Here is a 13,882-nt window from a genome sequence, read left to right as displayed (position 1 = left end):
TGTATTGTCAAAAATCTTCATTCCACCACACTAAGTAAATACATTGTACAGTTCACAAATGTCCACAAAATAGTACTTTAAAAGCTATAATGATGTAACTATGGAACAGTTGCTCATCATGTGATTTATGCCTAATAACAGTAACAAGGCTGCATAACCCCATTCATTAGAGGATAACACAGAACTGAAAACAGTCATTGAGCCACTTAAGCTATTGTTCTTTCATCCTTTCCTATAGTAGAACAATGAGAAAATTATCTGATCAAAACTATCTGGTTAGAAGTAGTCTGTTACAACCTAATTCACTGTTTGAAAAGTCAACACATAGAAAATCAGATATACAGCAGTTTCCTGTATCACATCAGCAGAATACAGATATGTCAGTCTGATCTTCTGCTAGGAGACATATCCCTGCCACATCTCACAGAATCATAGAACCTTAGAATGGTTTGGTTTGGAGGAGACCTTAACCTCGAAAAGTGTCCTCTTCCCTAAAGTTTATCTAGTTTCAACCTTCCTGCCATGGGCAGGGAGACCTTCCACTAGACCAGGTTGCGCAAAGTCCCATCCAATTTGACCTTGAACAGTTTCAGGGATGGGGCATCCTCAACTTCTCAACTTCTAACAACCTCAGGCTCAACCTCTTCCAACCCCAATTCATTCTGTGGTATCATGTTCAAGCAATGCCTTTACCCCAATGGAGAACTGAAGCAAAGTATTAAGTCAGAACACAAAACTTGAGGAAAACAAACTCTAGAGATTCATCTTTCATCTCTGACAATGTGCTCTTCACACAATATTTGACAAAATTAAGATTTCTTTGTCATTTAGGAAAAATGACCTTGCTGGAGTTAAAGGAAGCTGAGCAAATCTGAGCACTGCATTTTTCTTCAAAACTAAAGGAGTTCCCCCGCTCCCAGCCCTCTCTATCTCATGTACTGATAGGACTGGGCTCTAAGTAAATTGCCAGAAAGACCTTTGCTTCCCTTTACCTGCTCTAAATGTTAGAAGATACTGATTTCCAACCCTGTTTTACCTGAAGGAGTTCTGAATTATTTTCTTGTCATTATGGATCAGATAACATAAATCACACCTAGACCCCATGGCAGCTGGTATTATATTTGACTTGTGCTGCACAGTCAAACCAGATGATGCTGCAAAGGGAAAATACAGTGGAACCTTAACCAGCACTGAGTCCTGCATGCCTCCTCCTAACCACTTCGTGAATTATATTCCTGCACAGAGACCATGGATGAGTCCAGCTGTCCTGAATGTTTTACAGATCATCAGAGAGGAAAAATGCAACTGCTTTTAGTTGTTTTTGGACTAAAGAGGAAAAACAACCAAAGAAAACACAATTTGGCTTTCCTCATTACAGATGGGGAACAGAGATCAAGACTAAACCAAATTCTTAAACACTTTCCCAAAAGTGTAATTTTTTTACTAGACCTCCAGTGTCTTACTAAGGGAAGAAGCCTGTGTCAGACTTTTATTCTAAACCCCAATCTCCAGACTCTCAGCCCAGGACCAAAAACCATTAAATCAACTTATCCTCTCTGCTTCTCCCATCCAATGAGCAAATCGTAGGGGAGATCTCAGCAGAGGCCCCTCCTGTGCCTCCCCACAGCCATGGCTGTGCCTGTTACCTGATCAGAGGCTGGTGCAAGGCCACGAGGGAGGCGTGCACAGTGACGGAGACCACAGAGAGGTGGAAGTAGTCGAACATGACGGGAACATGGTGGTGCAGCCCCCGGCGGGGGTGGAAGTGCAGGCACAGCGTGCGGCTGCTGATCATGGGCACGGCGGGGACATCCCTCAGCCTGCAGGGGAAAGGGGGCACAGGGGTCAGTGAAAGGCTGAGCTGTCACAGCCTGTGACATACACGCAGCAGACAGAGACGGCTTGAGGTGAAATTTTATCGCTCCCCAGCTTCAAAAGGGTTAGCATAACTGAAGAGCATCTTGTGCTGCACTCGTGCCAAACATAAATATTAATACTAACATAGATATAATTAATATAAATAGAAATACAAAATAAATAAAGAACATATGCAGAGTTATACATTAATATATGGTATAAAAGAAGAACAGATGTGACACAATCCTGGTTTTCTCTGGTGATTGCCCTTGATGTCCAGCTATGCATTAGTAGGCACATCAAGATCTAAATAGCAGAAGGAAATGCATTTAGAAAACTGTTCAGATTATTTGAGTGTTCATAGATGGAATACAGCACACTGCTTGTGTTCTTCTGTGTATGAACAATCAGCTCAGGCAATCTGTGACAGTTAGAAGCAGTCCTGTGTTAGACTGGAAACAGAAAATATTCAGAGTACCTTCTCAGTTTATGGATCTGAAAAAACTTTTTGGAAGAAGCCAAAATTCAAAAGAGAAATTGAAGTAACTGCAGAGAAACAGTACAAGTTGGATTAGCTTCTCTGGGTTTTGGATTTTTTTTCTTTTAAGTAAATAAAAGTCAAGACTTTAATTTAAAGTTTGTTTATAACAATTCTAGAATAACCATCCTAGTGTGCAGTCAACCTCACGACATCTGAGTCATCTGCAGCACAGGAGACTGAGCTGTAAACCTGGAGCTTGCCTAAAAAGATCCTTCCAATGCAAGTGAAATTTCTAAAGAGTAATTTTTTCAAAGCATTAAAGACACTTCTGAAGCCTATTTTTTCCCAGAGCTGAGAAAACATAGGAATAGATGGTTGAGTGGTGCATGGTTAGTTCCAAGAAATATTTCAATGATATTTGCCGAATATTGTTTTCTAAAATTCACTTTTGTTTATAGTAAATCACACTAGTGTTTTGGATGATAACAGAACTTAGGTGTATGGCTTAGAGCACAATTCCATAACTTAAGTGTTTCAGTTCTTTTTATTTCTGGTTGTAACTTAATGTTTGGTTTTTTCTCTCTTCAAGACCCACAAGCACTGATAGCCAAGTACCCCCTGCCTGAGAGAACAAGTTTTCTCTTTTTGTATCTTGGAGATAACAGAAACATATTCTTGGAATTTGTTTGTGTAATCTCTGGGTATGAAAAAAAATCCCACGGGGACAGTCTCAGGATGAAACACAGCTCAGATGATTTCTCTGCATCCCCTCAAACTCTCCATAAATGCTACTCAAGTCACTGGAACCCTTTTCCCTGATCCAGTGAGGCTCAACTGATGCCTTGAGAAGGCTGATCTGAAACAGAGACTGGACAGAGCTAGAGAATAAAGCAGATCTTTATTGAAAGTCCTTGGGCAGGACAGGAGCCTGACCAGGGCTACACCCAGGGTGGACTAACGGCTAACAAAATGGCTAACTGGTCACAAGATCTTACATTTTTATAAGTTTTGGTCCATTTGAATATTGGGGTTTAATTGTCCAATTACAGTTTCAGATTGTGAGGTCTTATCCTTGCTTGTCTCTTCAGTCCGCTGTTGTTTGTGCTGTTGGGCTGAAAGTTGTCCTTTGTCCTCAGCAGGAAAAGGATTTGTTCTGTCTACCTACTCTGTGAAGAGAGCTTACTAGCACTTAATATGAGGCTCAGAACTACATCCCTAGGCAGCACAGAATCTGAAAACAAAAAAGCTAAAACTTAAGACATCACAATAACATCTGGGATCACACTTCCCGCTACGTCTCAGGAAGGTATGCTACTCCCACTTCACCTAAGACTACAGAATCAAATTCAGTTGGAGGAAATCAAATTCAATAGGAAAGCTACTTCCTCCTAAAATGCAGAGGCTATGTTTTAATAGAAGAAAAGTGCTTAGTATGTTCATTACTCCTGTCTTCAGCCAGAAAATACATCATTGACTCTTGAGAAAAATGCATTCCTGAGTCACAGACCCTGACCACATGGAGGTCAATAATGATATTCCCTTTAACAGCAGCAGAGATAGAGCAACTCTTAAAACCTTTGAGAAACTTACAATCCAAGCAGAAAAAAATGTTCTTCCTTTAAGCAGGAATATGAGATGCTCACTTCAAATACAGAGAGAAGAAACAGGAAAACTTCAACACTAAGGCAAATGGAAGCCTTGTAAAAGGTCTCCCTTTTAAAAAGGACTCATTTCATCAAAGTAATTTTCCAATTGAGCAGACCCCCACATTACCAATTGAGCTTTAAACCAGCACTTACTGTTGTTCACTATCAGTAAAGTGCAGGTCCAGCTTGAGCTGAAAATCTGCCTCATTCAAAGCATCTTCCACCTGCAAAAAGAGAGAGACAAGGTTACCTTTGTAGGTTGGCACCCACAACACAGAAGGCAAAGGTGGGTGGGTTTGTCTGATAAGAACAAAGGCAAAACCACACTGCAGCAGCAGCGTGACAGCACAGAGGCACAAAGAAGCCAGTGTGACAGTGAGTCGAGGTAATTGCTGAGGGAGTCAGTGGGAGTCAGAGCAGTCAGAGGTGTTATCTGCCCCCGGGTGCCATGACATGTCAAAAAAATCACTCCAGACAGGAGAAACCAGAGAGCATCAAGCTCTGCATTTGTTGGATCCTTGCTCTTGCACACCAAGAGCCAGAGGAGCATTTCTGAGGCTGCTCTCTCCCACTGAGTGAGCCTTTCTTTGAGTTATCTAATCAGCTGAAATAAAACAAGGACTGGGTTTTCCTGGATGAGAAACAGCCACAAATTCGTGTGGTTACCTACCTGTAGCTAATAGAAATTTCAAAGTTTGCAGCTTAAAACATTTAGAAATAGCTCAGATAATTCTGGAAATTGCTGATCACTCATCATTGGTCTTTGAGCTTATGTCTACGCAAACCAAGGCTTTCCTGCTCCCTGGTCACTCTTTCAGGCCCTTAGCAGATGGCTAGTTTGTCACTGACTCTCATGATGACCATTTTCTTTCTAAAAATCAAAGGCCTTGGTTGTTTTTAAAACTAAACCAGAAGTTTAACTCATTGCATGGCTGACTGTGTCTACATGTGGCAGGATTCTGGACACCAAAACCACTGAAGAAATCATGTGTGACTCACTGGTACCTCCATTCTATCTCATCTAACAGGTCTCACCATTAAAATTACCCTTCTTTTATGGTCAATAACAGAGTTTAATTGGATTTGTGGAGACAGTGACAGAGCTAGTAGTTCATTACCTTCACTGGGAAAGAACTAAATTGGATAACACATCCCATCTTGGCACAGTGAAAACAACTGTATTCAATGGAAATAAATAAATTAGAATAGAAGAGAATTAAGCTGTCCAGAATTTTCTAATTCACTCATTTGAAATGTCAATTCTTCCCCAAGAAAAACAGGTGTAATGGAATAAAAAAAAGAAAAAACTTTCTAACAACTTAAATGGAAATATGAACACAAAAAAATTACATATTTTATTACCAAAATAGTCTATTTTTCTGAATGTAAACATCCTGTATAGCATGATGGAATACAGCAGGAGGTGCACAGAAATAAATGTGGAAAACTGAAGTTATTCACTGAGTGTGTGGTATTATAAATACAACTTATTTTTACCCATTTTTTTGCTACAAAAAGGTGAGGTGAGATGCATGGGTTCTGTCTCCTGTCAGTGGCAAGCAACAAGGAGAGGCAAAGAGTGACCTGCTCCATCCTGAGGTACCCACTGGAGAAGGACAATTAATTTCTGTTTGTGCCATTGACAATAGATCGAGCTTAGAGAATTATCTTGGTCTAGACATATTTGCATTTTAGATGGCTTTAAACAGGCGAGATAAACTGCTTTCCAAAGCTGATCATCATCTTCTTAACAACAGAGCACAGACTAAAAATGCACGGTAAGCAACATCAGAGGCATCCACCCTGCTCTGACAGGTAGGATTCATAAAATAAATAATATAAACCCCTTGTAGCCAGGATTTCGAAACTGCATCGACAATTTACAATCTTTTCCTGTTGAAGTAAGAAAATTGAGAATCAAGGATTGATTGTGCTTTGAAAAAATCTGAAAGATGTTAAATTTAATCCCTTCTGAAGTAATATGGTATTTCTTCTAGCATGGCCACAGGCATAGAGATGTGAAGGGCAAATTCCAACTTCTATATACTGAAAATGCGTTTTCACTTTTGTGATTGTCTCAAAACACCTCGAAGAATGCCTTTTATAAAAAAAAAGAAAAGAAAAAAGACTTTTTCCTTTTTAATGAGTTGCTGTCACTAAAAATCACAGCTGCTGGCAGTAGCAAAAAAAAAGTAATTATTACGGAAGCTACATGCTGAATTTAAACTAGGAATTCAGTATAGTGCTTCAGACAAAGCAAACCTCCTCCTCCAAATAAAGGGGATGAAATTTTGGGTCTGTGCCCAACACTGCTGAGCACCTGCAACAGCCACTGAGATCTGAGTCTGTGCTCAAAACAAGTTCAGTAGCTGGTGACACTCAGCCCAAACACCTTGAGGCAGTGAGCAAGTTGCCTGAGAGACCAAGAGATATTCTTCATTGCATGTGGTCATGCAGTAAGTGCATAAATTAGATATTTTTAATCCCAGAACTGTATTGAAATCAGACTGATCAGAATAGTGCAAAACCCCACATAAAATCTATCGCAGTTCTTACTACAGTGGTAAGACTTTCCTTTTTCCCTCCCTAATATTTAACCATTTAGCCACAGCGTCAAACTGAATGATCTGGATGTCACAGATCACTTGAATTTCTCTGGAAAATACAAAACTTAATATACTGTCATATTTCAGCTTGCCTCACTCTGTTCTCTCTCTGCTACTAAATTTTCCCTGAATGGGGCCAGCAAGGAAGAAGCCAGACAAGTTATCTGTTCTACGGCATGATGAAAGAGGCAAAGCTTCTTCTCTAATAAGAAAGTAAGCAAAAACTTATGAAAATACATTAGAGTTCTTTGTAGCAATAAATTCTGCCCCAGCCCTGCAATATTGTTTCCTTTGAATTCAAAAAATGCTGTATACTGGGACAATATAGAAAAAGACACCAAATAAACCAAAGAGTTTTAAAGCACCATTCAAATGGTGAAAGGCACGTTCAGTGTCACTTCTAGGCAAATAATAGTGCTTCTTTCCATTTAATACCAGGGGGAAAAAAAAACCCACATATTTAAGGGTATCTAAGGTTATGCTGGAGGAGGAGGGGGAGAAAAGAAAAAACAACAAAAAACAATAGCAAATAATCTAATTTGGTCATTAACATTGGTTTCGTTGTTTGGTTGGTTTTGCTTGTTTGGATTTTTTTTTTTTTTTTGTCTGAGTCTATTTCAGCAAAACATCTCATCAGCACAAGTACCTGAGAACCAGGAGGAGCAATGCTCCCCTTAATGTAATATTGGACAATTCCAGCTCTGAAAGCAGAAACTGCATGGAGTGTGTAAGATCAATATTTCCATTACCCAGACTAACTACTTTGTCTATTTATCATAACTTCCATCCACAGAAAGAAACAGTGAACAGAACCTTCACCCTCAACCAAGAAAAATCACCATGGCACACAAGAGGCACAAAAAAGAATTCACATCTGTTCTGTGCTAAATAAATTAAGAGTTATGAACACAGATGATATTTAAAACACTTTAAAAATCTCTAGCTGACTTGCCAACACCACATTGCAAGGATTTCACCCAACATAGGAGATTATGTGACAAAAATAAAAAACTGTCTCTGAATAGCCGTGGATGTAGTAGCGGCACACGTCGTTCTCTTCCACATTTATAACAAATTTGAAAAGCTGTGGAGGACAAGACATCAAAGCAGAAAAAGGAAGCTAGGAGCACTGAACAGAAGTAAATTGTGCTGTTATGTTCAATATACAAAAAAATTTTTGCAGATCTTTATTTTTGTTTATTTGGTTCTTCAGAGTGACTTCAGCAACTCATCTGGAACAACAGACCTGTTTATCCTCTTATTCTACATCCATGAAAACCCAAAGTTCCTTCACCACATAGAAAAATTGAGTTTCTCTGTGCAAATCCAATCTTTAAGTACAGAATAGGGCAGGTGTCCTCTTCCCAAGGAGTGTCCAATAGAAAGCCAAGTGGTGCTGCACACAGCAGATCAAGAGACACAATGAGTTTTAGCTGTGAGGCATCTTGTGGGCTATTTTTTATTTTCCATTTTGTGAGGTGCACAACTTTCCTGAATAATAATGCAAAAATCATCAGAAATCATCCCTGCTCAACACAGCAGAAACTGCTGTAATTTGAGAGGAGGGATATTTAGTCAGAGGTATTCCACAGAGGAAGAATAAAATTAATATGGAATAAAGCATGCTGGGACATTTTCCTAACAAATATTGATAGGCTTGCATTTAGTTTTTTTTCACATAAGCACAAACCAACAATTCTAGGGAGGAATAAATTGATGACACCATCATATGAAAAGGAAATCAAACCAAATCAAAACAGCAAAAGGAAAGTGGGAGAGAAAAGGAAGCATATTAAGCTTAAATTGGGTTCTTAAGCTGTTTTAATTTAGATCTCTATATAACACATACATATATACATATATAAATATATTTTGAAATTGGACAAAAAATTTAAATCTCATCATGATCAAATAGAATGTTATACAAAGGGCAGGTGAGTGTCTCTGGCTCCGAGCTGAACACCCTGCATGTGATTCACATTGACTGTGTAACTCACAGTGCCTCTTTCTGATGACAAGCTGACTTGGCAAAGATGCTGTTGTCTTGTCACTACGGAGAGCAAGTATCAATGCCATACACTTTGTAGGAGTCCTTGGGCTGACAAAGCGCAGTGATGGCACACTGGACATCCCTGAATGCCATTCTACTGTGACACTCTCTCCCCTTTCTATTTAAAATTTCAGTAAAATAGTTTTCTCCATGAAACAAGATTGCTCCACTCTTGTGGCTCCTGGGAACAGGAATAGCTGTGGGAAGACTTTGGTTTCACATCAGTGAGATTAAACCAAAGGAGCTCTACAAGCTGGGTGTCTCAGATGGTGTTCTTACCTTGTGTGAGTGCTCCTGTTGGCTGAAGGAGGGGATGAAAAAAAGGGAGAAGGGTCTCAGGATGGACATGTTGCTGCTGAGGCACCACAGAAAGCAAAAGGGTTGTACATGGACAGTAAGGAAGGGAAAGCTCCAGCAGCTCTCCCAGGGGCTCTTGCAGTCAGGGGCACCAAGGACAAAGGCCAGAAGACCTCTTAAGGATAGAAAGGGGCTGGGTATCTGTAGAAAATTTCAGTCACATGAGAGAGGAGGAGAAGACAGAAATAATAATGGATGGCAGTATAGCTGGTCCTAGAAAGAAGCAGCAGTTTTCTCATGTGGGGCTGTTCCGCACGTCTGTGTTAAGTGGGTGATCCAGTGCATAAATGGCAAGTTATGGTTGAGACACTTGAGTTTCTGATATTCTGATTTACCATAATAACAACTTATTCCACTGGAAAGCCAAGGTGTAGCCTGCTTCTCATAAACAGGCACAATGCAGAGGGTCTACCTGACCTCATGCAGTTTTACAGTGGCAGCATGTGCAAACAGACAAATCACAGGGATTGATGGGCACAGGACAGTCAATCTCCTTCTAATGCAGCTGCTGGCATATTGGTCAGATAAAATGTGCCTTTCCCTCCACCAGCTGCATTCATGAGACCACTGGTAGAATGTGGACTTCTTCACAATTTCTTCACAACTTCTGAAATGGAGACACCTGTGCAATGCACATCTAGAGTTAAGTAAGAGGAATCCCAGCCCTGCTGGTTTTTATGTACATCCCAAAACAACTCACCCTTTCACCATCCAGAAGCAGGTGCACTCTGAAGTTCATGGACTCATTTAGGATGATCTCTTCATTTCTGTACAAAATCTGAAATATTCTGCTGTAAACACTGTTTTCATGAACGCAGGCTGAGTAAAGGCTGGAATCACCTGCACAAAACACAGAAAGACTCCTGGTGTGATTTCAGCAGGGAGATTATTTTTTATTCTATGATTTCACTCCAGGGTTACTTAGGTAGTACTTGTAATTAAACACTCATATTCTCAATAATTAATGGTAGTAGAGCAGGTTGTTATTGTGGGTTGCAGGTTCACAGACGTGATATTTAAAGAAAACAAATGTTAAACTGTAGACAGGCTGGATTTCAAAGTGAGAATACTTGTGACAGCACTTATCCTATTAACTTTATTTCTAGTAAAAGCTAAAGCACCAAATGCTTAACTCGGTGCACCCAGCACCTGTGAAACTTCATATTTTATCTGCAATGGGCATCTTTCAGAAGAGGGAGTTTTCTTGTCATCTCCAGTACTCCCAGAAGTTGTTACTTGGGAGTGGGGACAATAGTCAGTAGCAGATCTTGAATGTAGAAACTGGAAGTGCAGAGGCATCTTAAAATACAGAAACATAAAAATATAGTCTTTGTTTTCAAGATGCCCGTGTAATCCCCCAGGTCCTTGGCACATATGAGAGATGCCAATTTGGTCCAAAAAAACTGGATAAATCAAAGGAACTCAAGAACCAAAACTCTAAGCTTCTCCATATCAAATTCAGCCAGTAGCATCCCCTGTGTGCTGATGCATCACATCATCACAAATAAGCATCACATAAACTCAGGTGAGATTTATCCTTTCTAACTTTTAGATGCCTCCAGTGTATGTATTTTATTTTGGTTACAATGGAACCCATGGAATTTAGGACATCAGTTAAAAAAAAAAAAAAAAAAAAAAAAGCATGCTTTATACTGCAGAAAATTTTTGTTTCAAGTTTACTGCTTTTTGAGAAATTCCTCTTTCAGTAAGAGGAAAACTGTGGCTTGCTGAGCTATACAAACCCACATTGGAGGTAACAACTTGTACTACAGTTAAAATCTTCCAGAGGTGCCTGTAATGACTGTGTGACTTTTAAATTAACAATTGGGAACCAGAGTTAGGAACTTTCAAGGTTTGTCTTGGCTGGTGATCAGAGCCCTCTGCTTATTCTACTTTCGTAGCCCCAGAGCAACAACAAGTTGCAAAATTTACTCAGAGTTGGTTTTGTCCCTTTCCAGAACTCAGTCCTGTAGGAATCTGAGCTTTTGAAATATAGCAAATGGCATTTTGGAACTCTCCTGAGAAGGGGTGTTTAAAAAAGGTGTAGCAGGATTAGTCCTTCAGAGACAGACAGATGTGTGCTCATCATCAGAAAGTCAGAAGGCAATAGATAGTACAGTTTTTCAGAAGGTGCTCCTTGGAATTTGCCCCTTTTGTAGAATTGTTTTGGGGCCACAAGCTGTGGTAAGGTAAAAGTCCAGGAGCTGCTTTTTTGTCAAGAGTTCCAAATCAGGACAGGCCTATTCTGCTGAGATTTGTACATAATTTGCTATCATAGGTCAGTGAGTCACAACTGACAGAGGATTAAATATTTTATGAGGTAAAGTTTGGTTAGAGGGAATAAAAATAAAAAAACAGAAAGGACTTCAAAAAAACCAAATCAACCCCAAATAAAATATACCAAAGAAAGGTAGACAAGTGAATGGATTTTTGTCCTAATAATTAATTATGTGGTGTCAGTCTGCTGGAACTGGAATAGCATGGACAGTGAAATATCTCAAAGAAGAAAAAAATTACTAAATGACAATAAGACCAATAGGACTTGAACTAATTAATTAGCAGAATCATAGTGCTGTCATCCAGGCTACATTCAAATAATTTTCCTATTACTGGCTTTATCAAGCACACCCAGGAGCAGCCCAAGTATTTCATCCTGCTATTGTCTTCCCACCACCCAATCTGCACACGAGTTATGCATAAATCCAGGCAGCCTAGATAAATACATATTTATTTTCATGTGCTACACCAGTAAGGCTAGAATGTTTCAGTCTGATCAGCTCTTCAAAAGCATGCAGTCATATTTATTTTAATTTAAACCTCATGATATTACAGACACTGAAAAAATCATATTAGAGGTATAATGCATTCTTACTCCTAGCTGGCAGACAAAGGAAACTTTATGTTATTTGATTTGGATATTGATACACTGGCACTCTTCTTGGACGGAAAGTTTAATCTCATTTTCTTTTCAAACGCACTCCTGAGCAGACCACTCCTTGTGTGTAATTGCTTTAGGAGCTGGATTTGCAAGGTGGCATAAGGAGTCATTTCTCTTGTTGGAAAGGTCAAAGTCAATGTCGTGCTACAGTGTTTGGGGCTGCCTCAAATCAGAGGGAGTATGATGTTACAGGGCCAAAAATCTCTCAGTTTTAAGCAGGGAGTGACTGATCCTCCCCTAAACACATCCATCCCTGCCTATTTAAGTGGCCACAGGTGATTTCTTCTCCTCTTAGATTATGACCTAAGGCTGCAGCAGGAATTTCCTCAGAGGACAGCTTGGCAATGCTGACAGCGCTGCAGGAATCCTGCCTCACAAACCAGAGGGGAATGACAACATCTCCACAGTTACTTTCCTTCAGGCTGCAGCACCTACTGGTGCATGCTGTGCTTTCAGATACAGACAGGGACCAGGCTATGTCACTCTGCTTGAGCTTCTTGCACTAACTAGAAGCAGTTGCTGCTCCAAACGTATCCTTCCTTAGTCTACTCCATGAAAATATCATAATCCTGGTATCTTAAACTTCCCCTAGCTCCTGGGATTCCTTCTGAAACCCATGTCTCTCTAAACCCCAGGTGTGTCTTCTGATAGACAGTGGCACTGAGGTTGGCATTTGTCACAGCTGCCATAGTTCAGGGAGGGTTGCTGGCAGAAGACACAGCAAGTGTATCCCCTGTTCAGGAAACACAGCAGATGTCTCCCTGTGTTCACACAAGGTCCTCTGTCCTTTGGCACAAAGCACAGGAGGCTGTGACAGAGAAGACTGGAGTCTTCCCACATCTCTTTCTAGTACAAGCTCAGCTGTTCAAAAACCTCAGCAGTGGCAGGCAGCCCAAAGGAGACAAACACACTGTGTGGAAACTGCTGGGAGCTCCCAGTCCCAGGTGAGACCTGGAGCTAAAACTCTACTGCCCTGCATTTATTCCACAGTTTCAAAGGCTTGAGCTTTGGTGAATTAAAAAAGAAAACCTAATTTTGTGGTACTGAATTTCTGATCAGTAAATTTCCCTGTCAAGAGATTTATTTGAGACATGTGCAGTATTCCTTATGCTAGAATGAATCCTCTTTCCTGTCTCCTCTTCCTAAGTGTCTATTCCATTTACTGCTTATTGTTTTTGGGTTCATAGTTCTTCAGTTTATCTGCAAAGTGAAAGAGCTCTCAGGGCTGTGAGAACCATTGCAAGTATGAAGAGGAGAGTTGTGTTCCACAGGCATTTTGAGAATGAGAAAAGCCTGTTTATGCATCCCTCTCTTACTATTCTTTCTGTGTCATCCCACCATCATTCCTAGAAATTTCTTCACAGGATATTGGACTTTTTAAAAAGGAAGGGTGAAAAAAGGCACTTTGCTCTTCTGGATGCTTTGATACACAGGGTGCTTGCACAGACCAGTCACTACACCATGTCCTGCTTTCCCTCTCTCTCCATGCACAATCTTCCAAGCTTCCCCAGATACACTCTGTCTACCTAACTTTCCCATCTGGGTGTTTCTATAGATGGAGGTTTCTAAATATTATTGCAGCACATCACACAGAAATTACTCATCTCTTTAAGGATTCAGAGAGAGGTTATTTAGATCCTGGAGGCTCTTCAAAAATTCTCTCCAGATAATATTACAAGAAATGAATTGATGGATGGGTGACCTGTAAATAATTTTGTTACATATTTAAAACCTGATTTAGTGAGAATAGAAACCAGGTAATTCTGACCACTGCCAGGACAAGGGCACTGAGGTGGGTTGGGGTGGTGGATGGGGGAGGGGGGAGGGAGGAGGGGGAAGGGGAGGGGAGGGGAGGGGAGGGGAGGGGAGGGGAGGGGAGGGGAGGGGAGGGGAGGGGAGGGGAGGGGAGGGGAGGGGAGGGGAGGGGAGGGGAGGGGAGGGGAGGGG

At 40.5% G+C, this 13,882-nt stretch overlaps 1 protein-coding gene across 1 annotated transcript in view; it reads right to left on the bottom strand.

Annotated features, from left to right (window-relative positions):
• Positions 1-13,882, bottom strand: part of FAM135B (family with sequence similarity 135 member B) — a 129,019-nt gene that overhangs the window by 59,812 nt on the left and 55,325 nt on the right. Inside the window, exons 5-7 of the mRNA XM_066175549.1 lie at positions 9,698-9,837; positions 4,138-4,208; positions 1,647-1,820 (exon numbers count right to left, since the gene is read on the bottom strand). Coding sequence (XP_066031646.1) covers positions 1,647-1,820; positions 4,138-4,208; positions 9,698-9,837 — 385 coding nt within the window. The remainder of the gene's footprint in view (positions 1-1,646; positions 1,821-4,137; positions 4,209-9,697; positions 9,838-13,882) is intronic.

The sequence above is a fragment of the Chamaea fasciata genome, unplaced genomic scaffold, assembly GCF_029207755.1.
Source record: "Chamaea fasciata isolate MVZ Bird 193981 ecotype frontalis unplaced genomic scaffold, bChaFas1.0.hap1 SCAF_1, whole genome shotgun sequence".
In the NCBI taxonomy this organism is placed as follows: domain Eukaryota; kingdom Metazoa; phylum Chordata; class Aves; order Passeriformes; family Sylviidae; genus Chamaea; species Chamaea fasciata.
The sequence above is the reverse complement of the archived record's forward strand: the minus strand, read 5'-3'. Positions and strand labels throughout refer to the sequence as shown.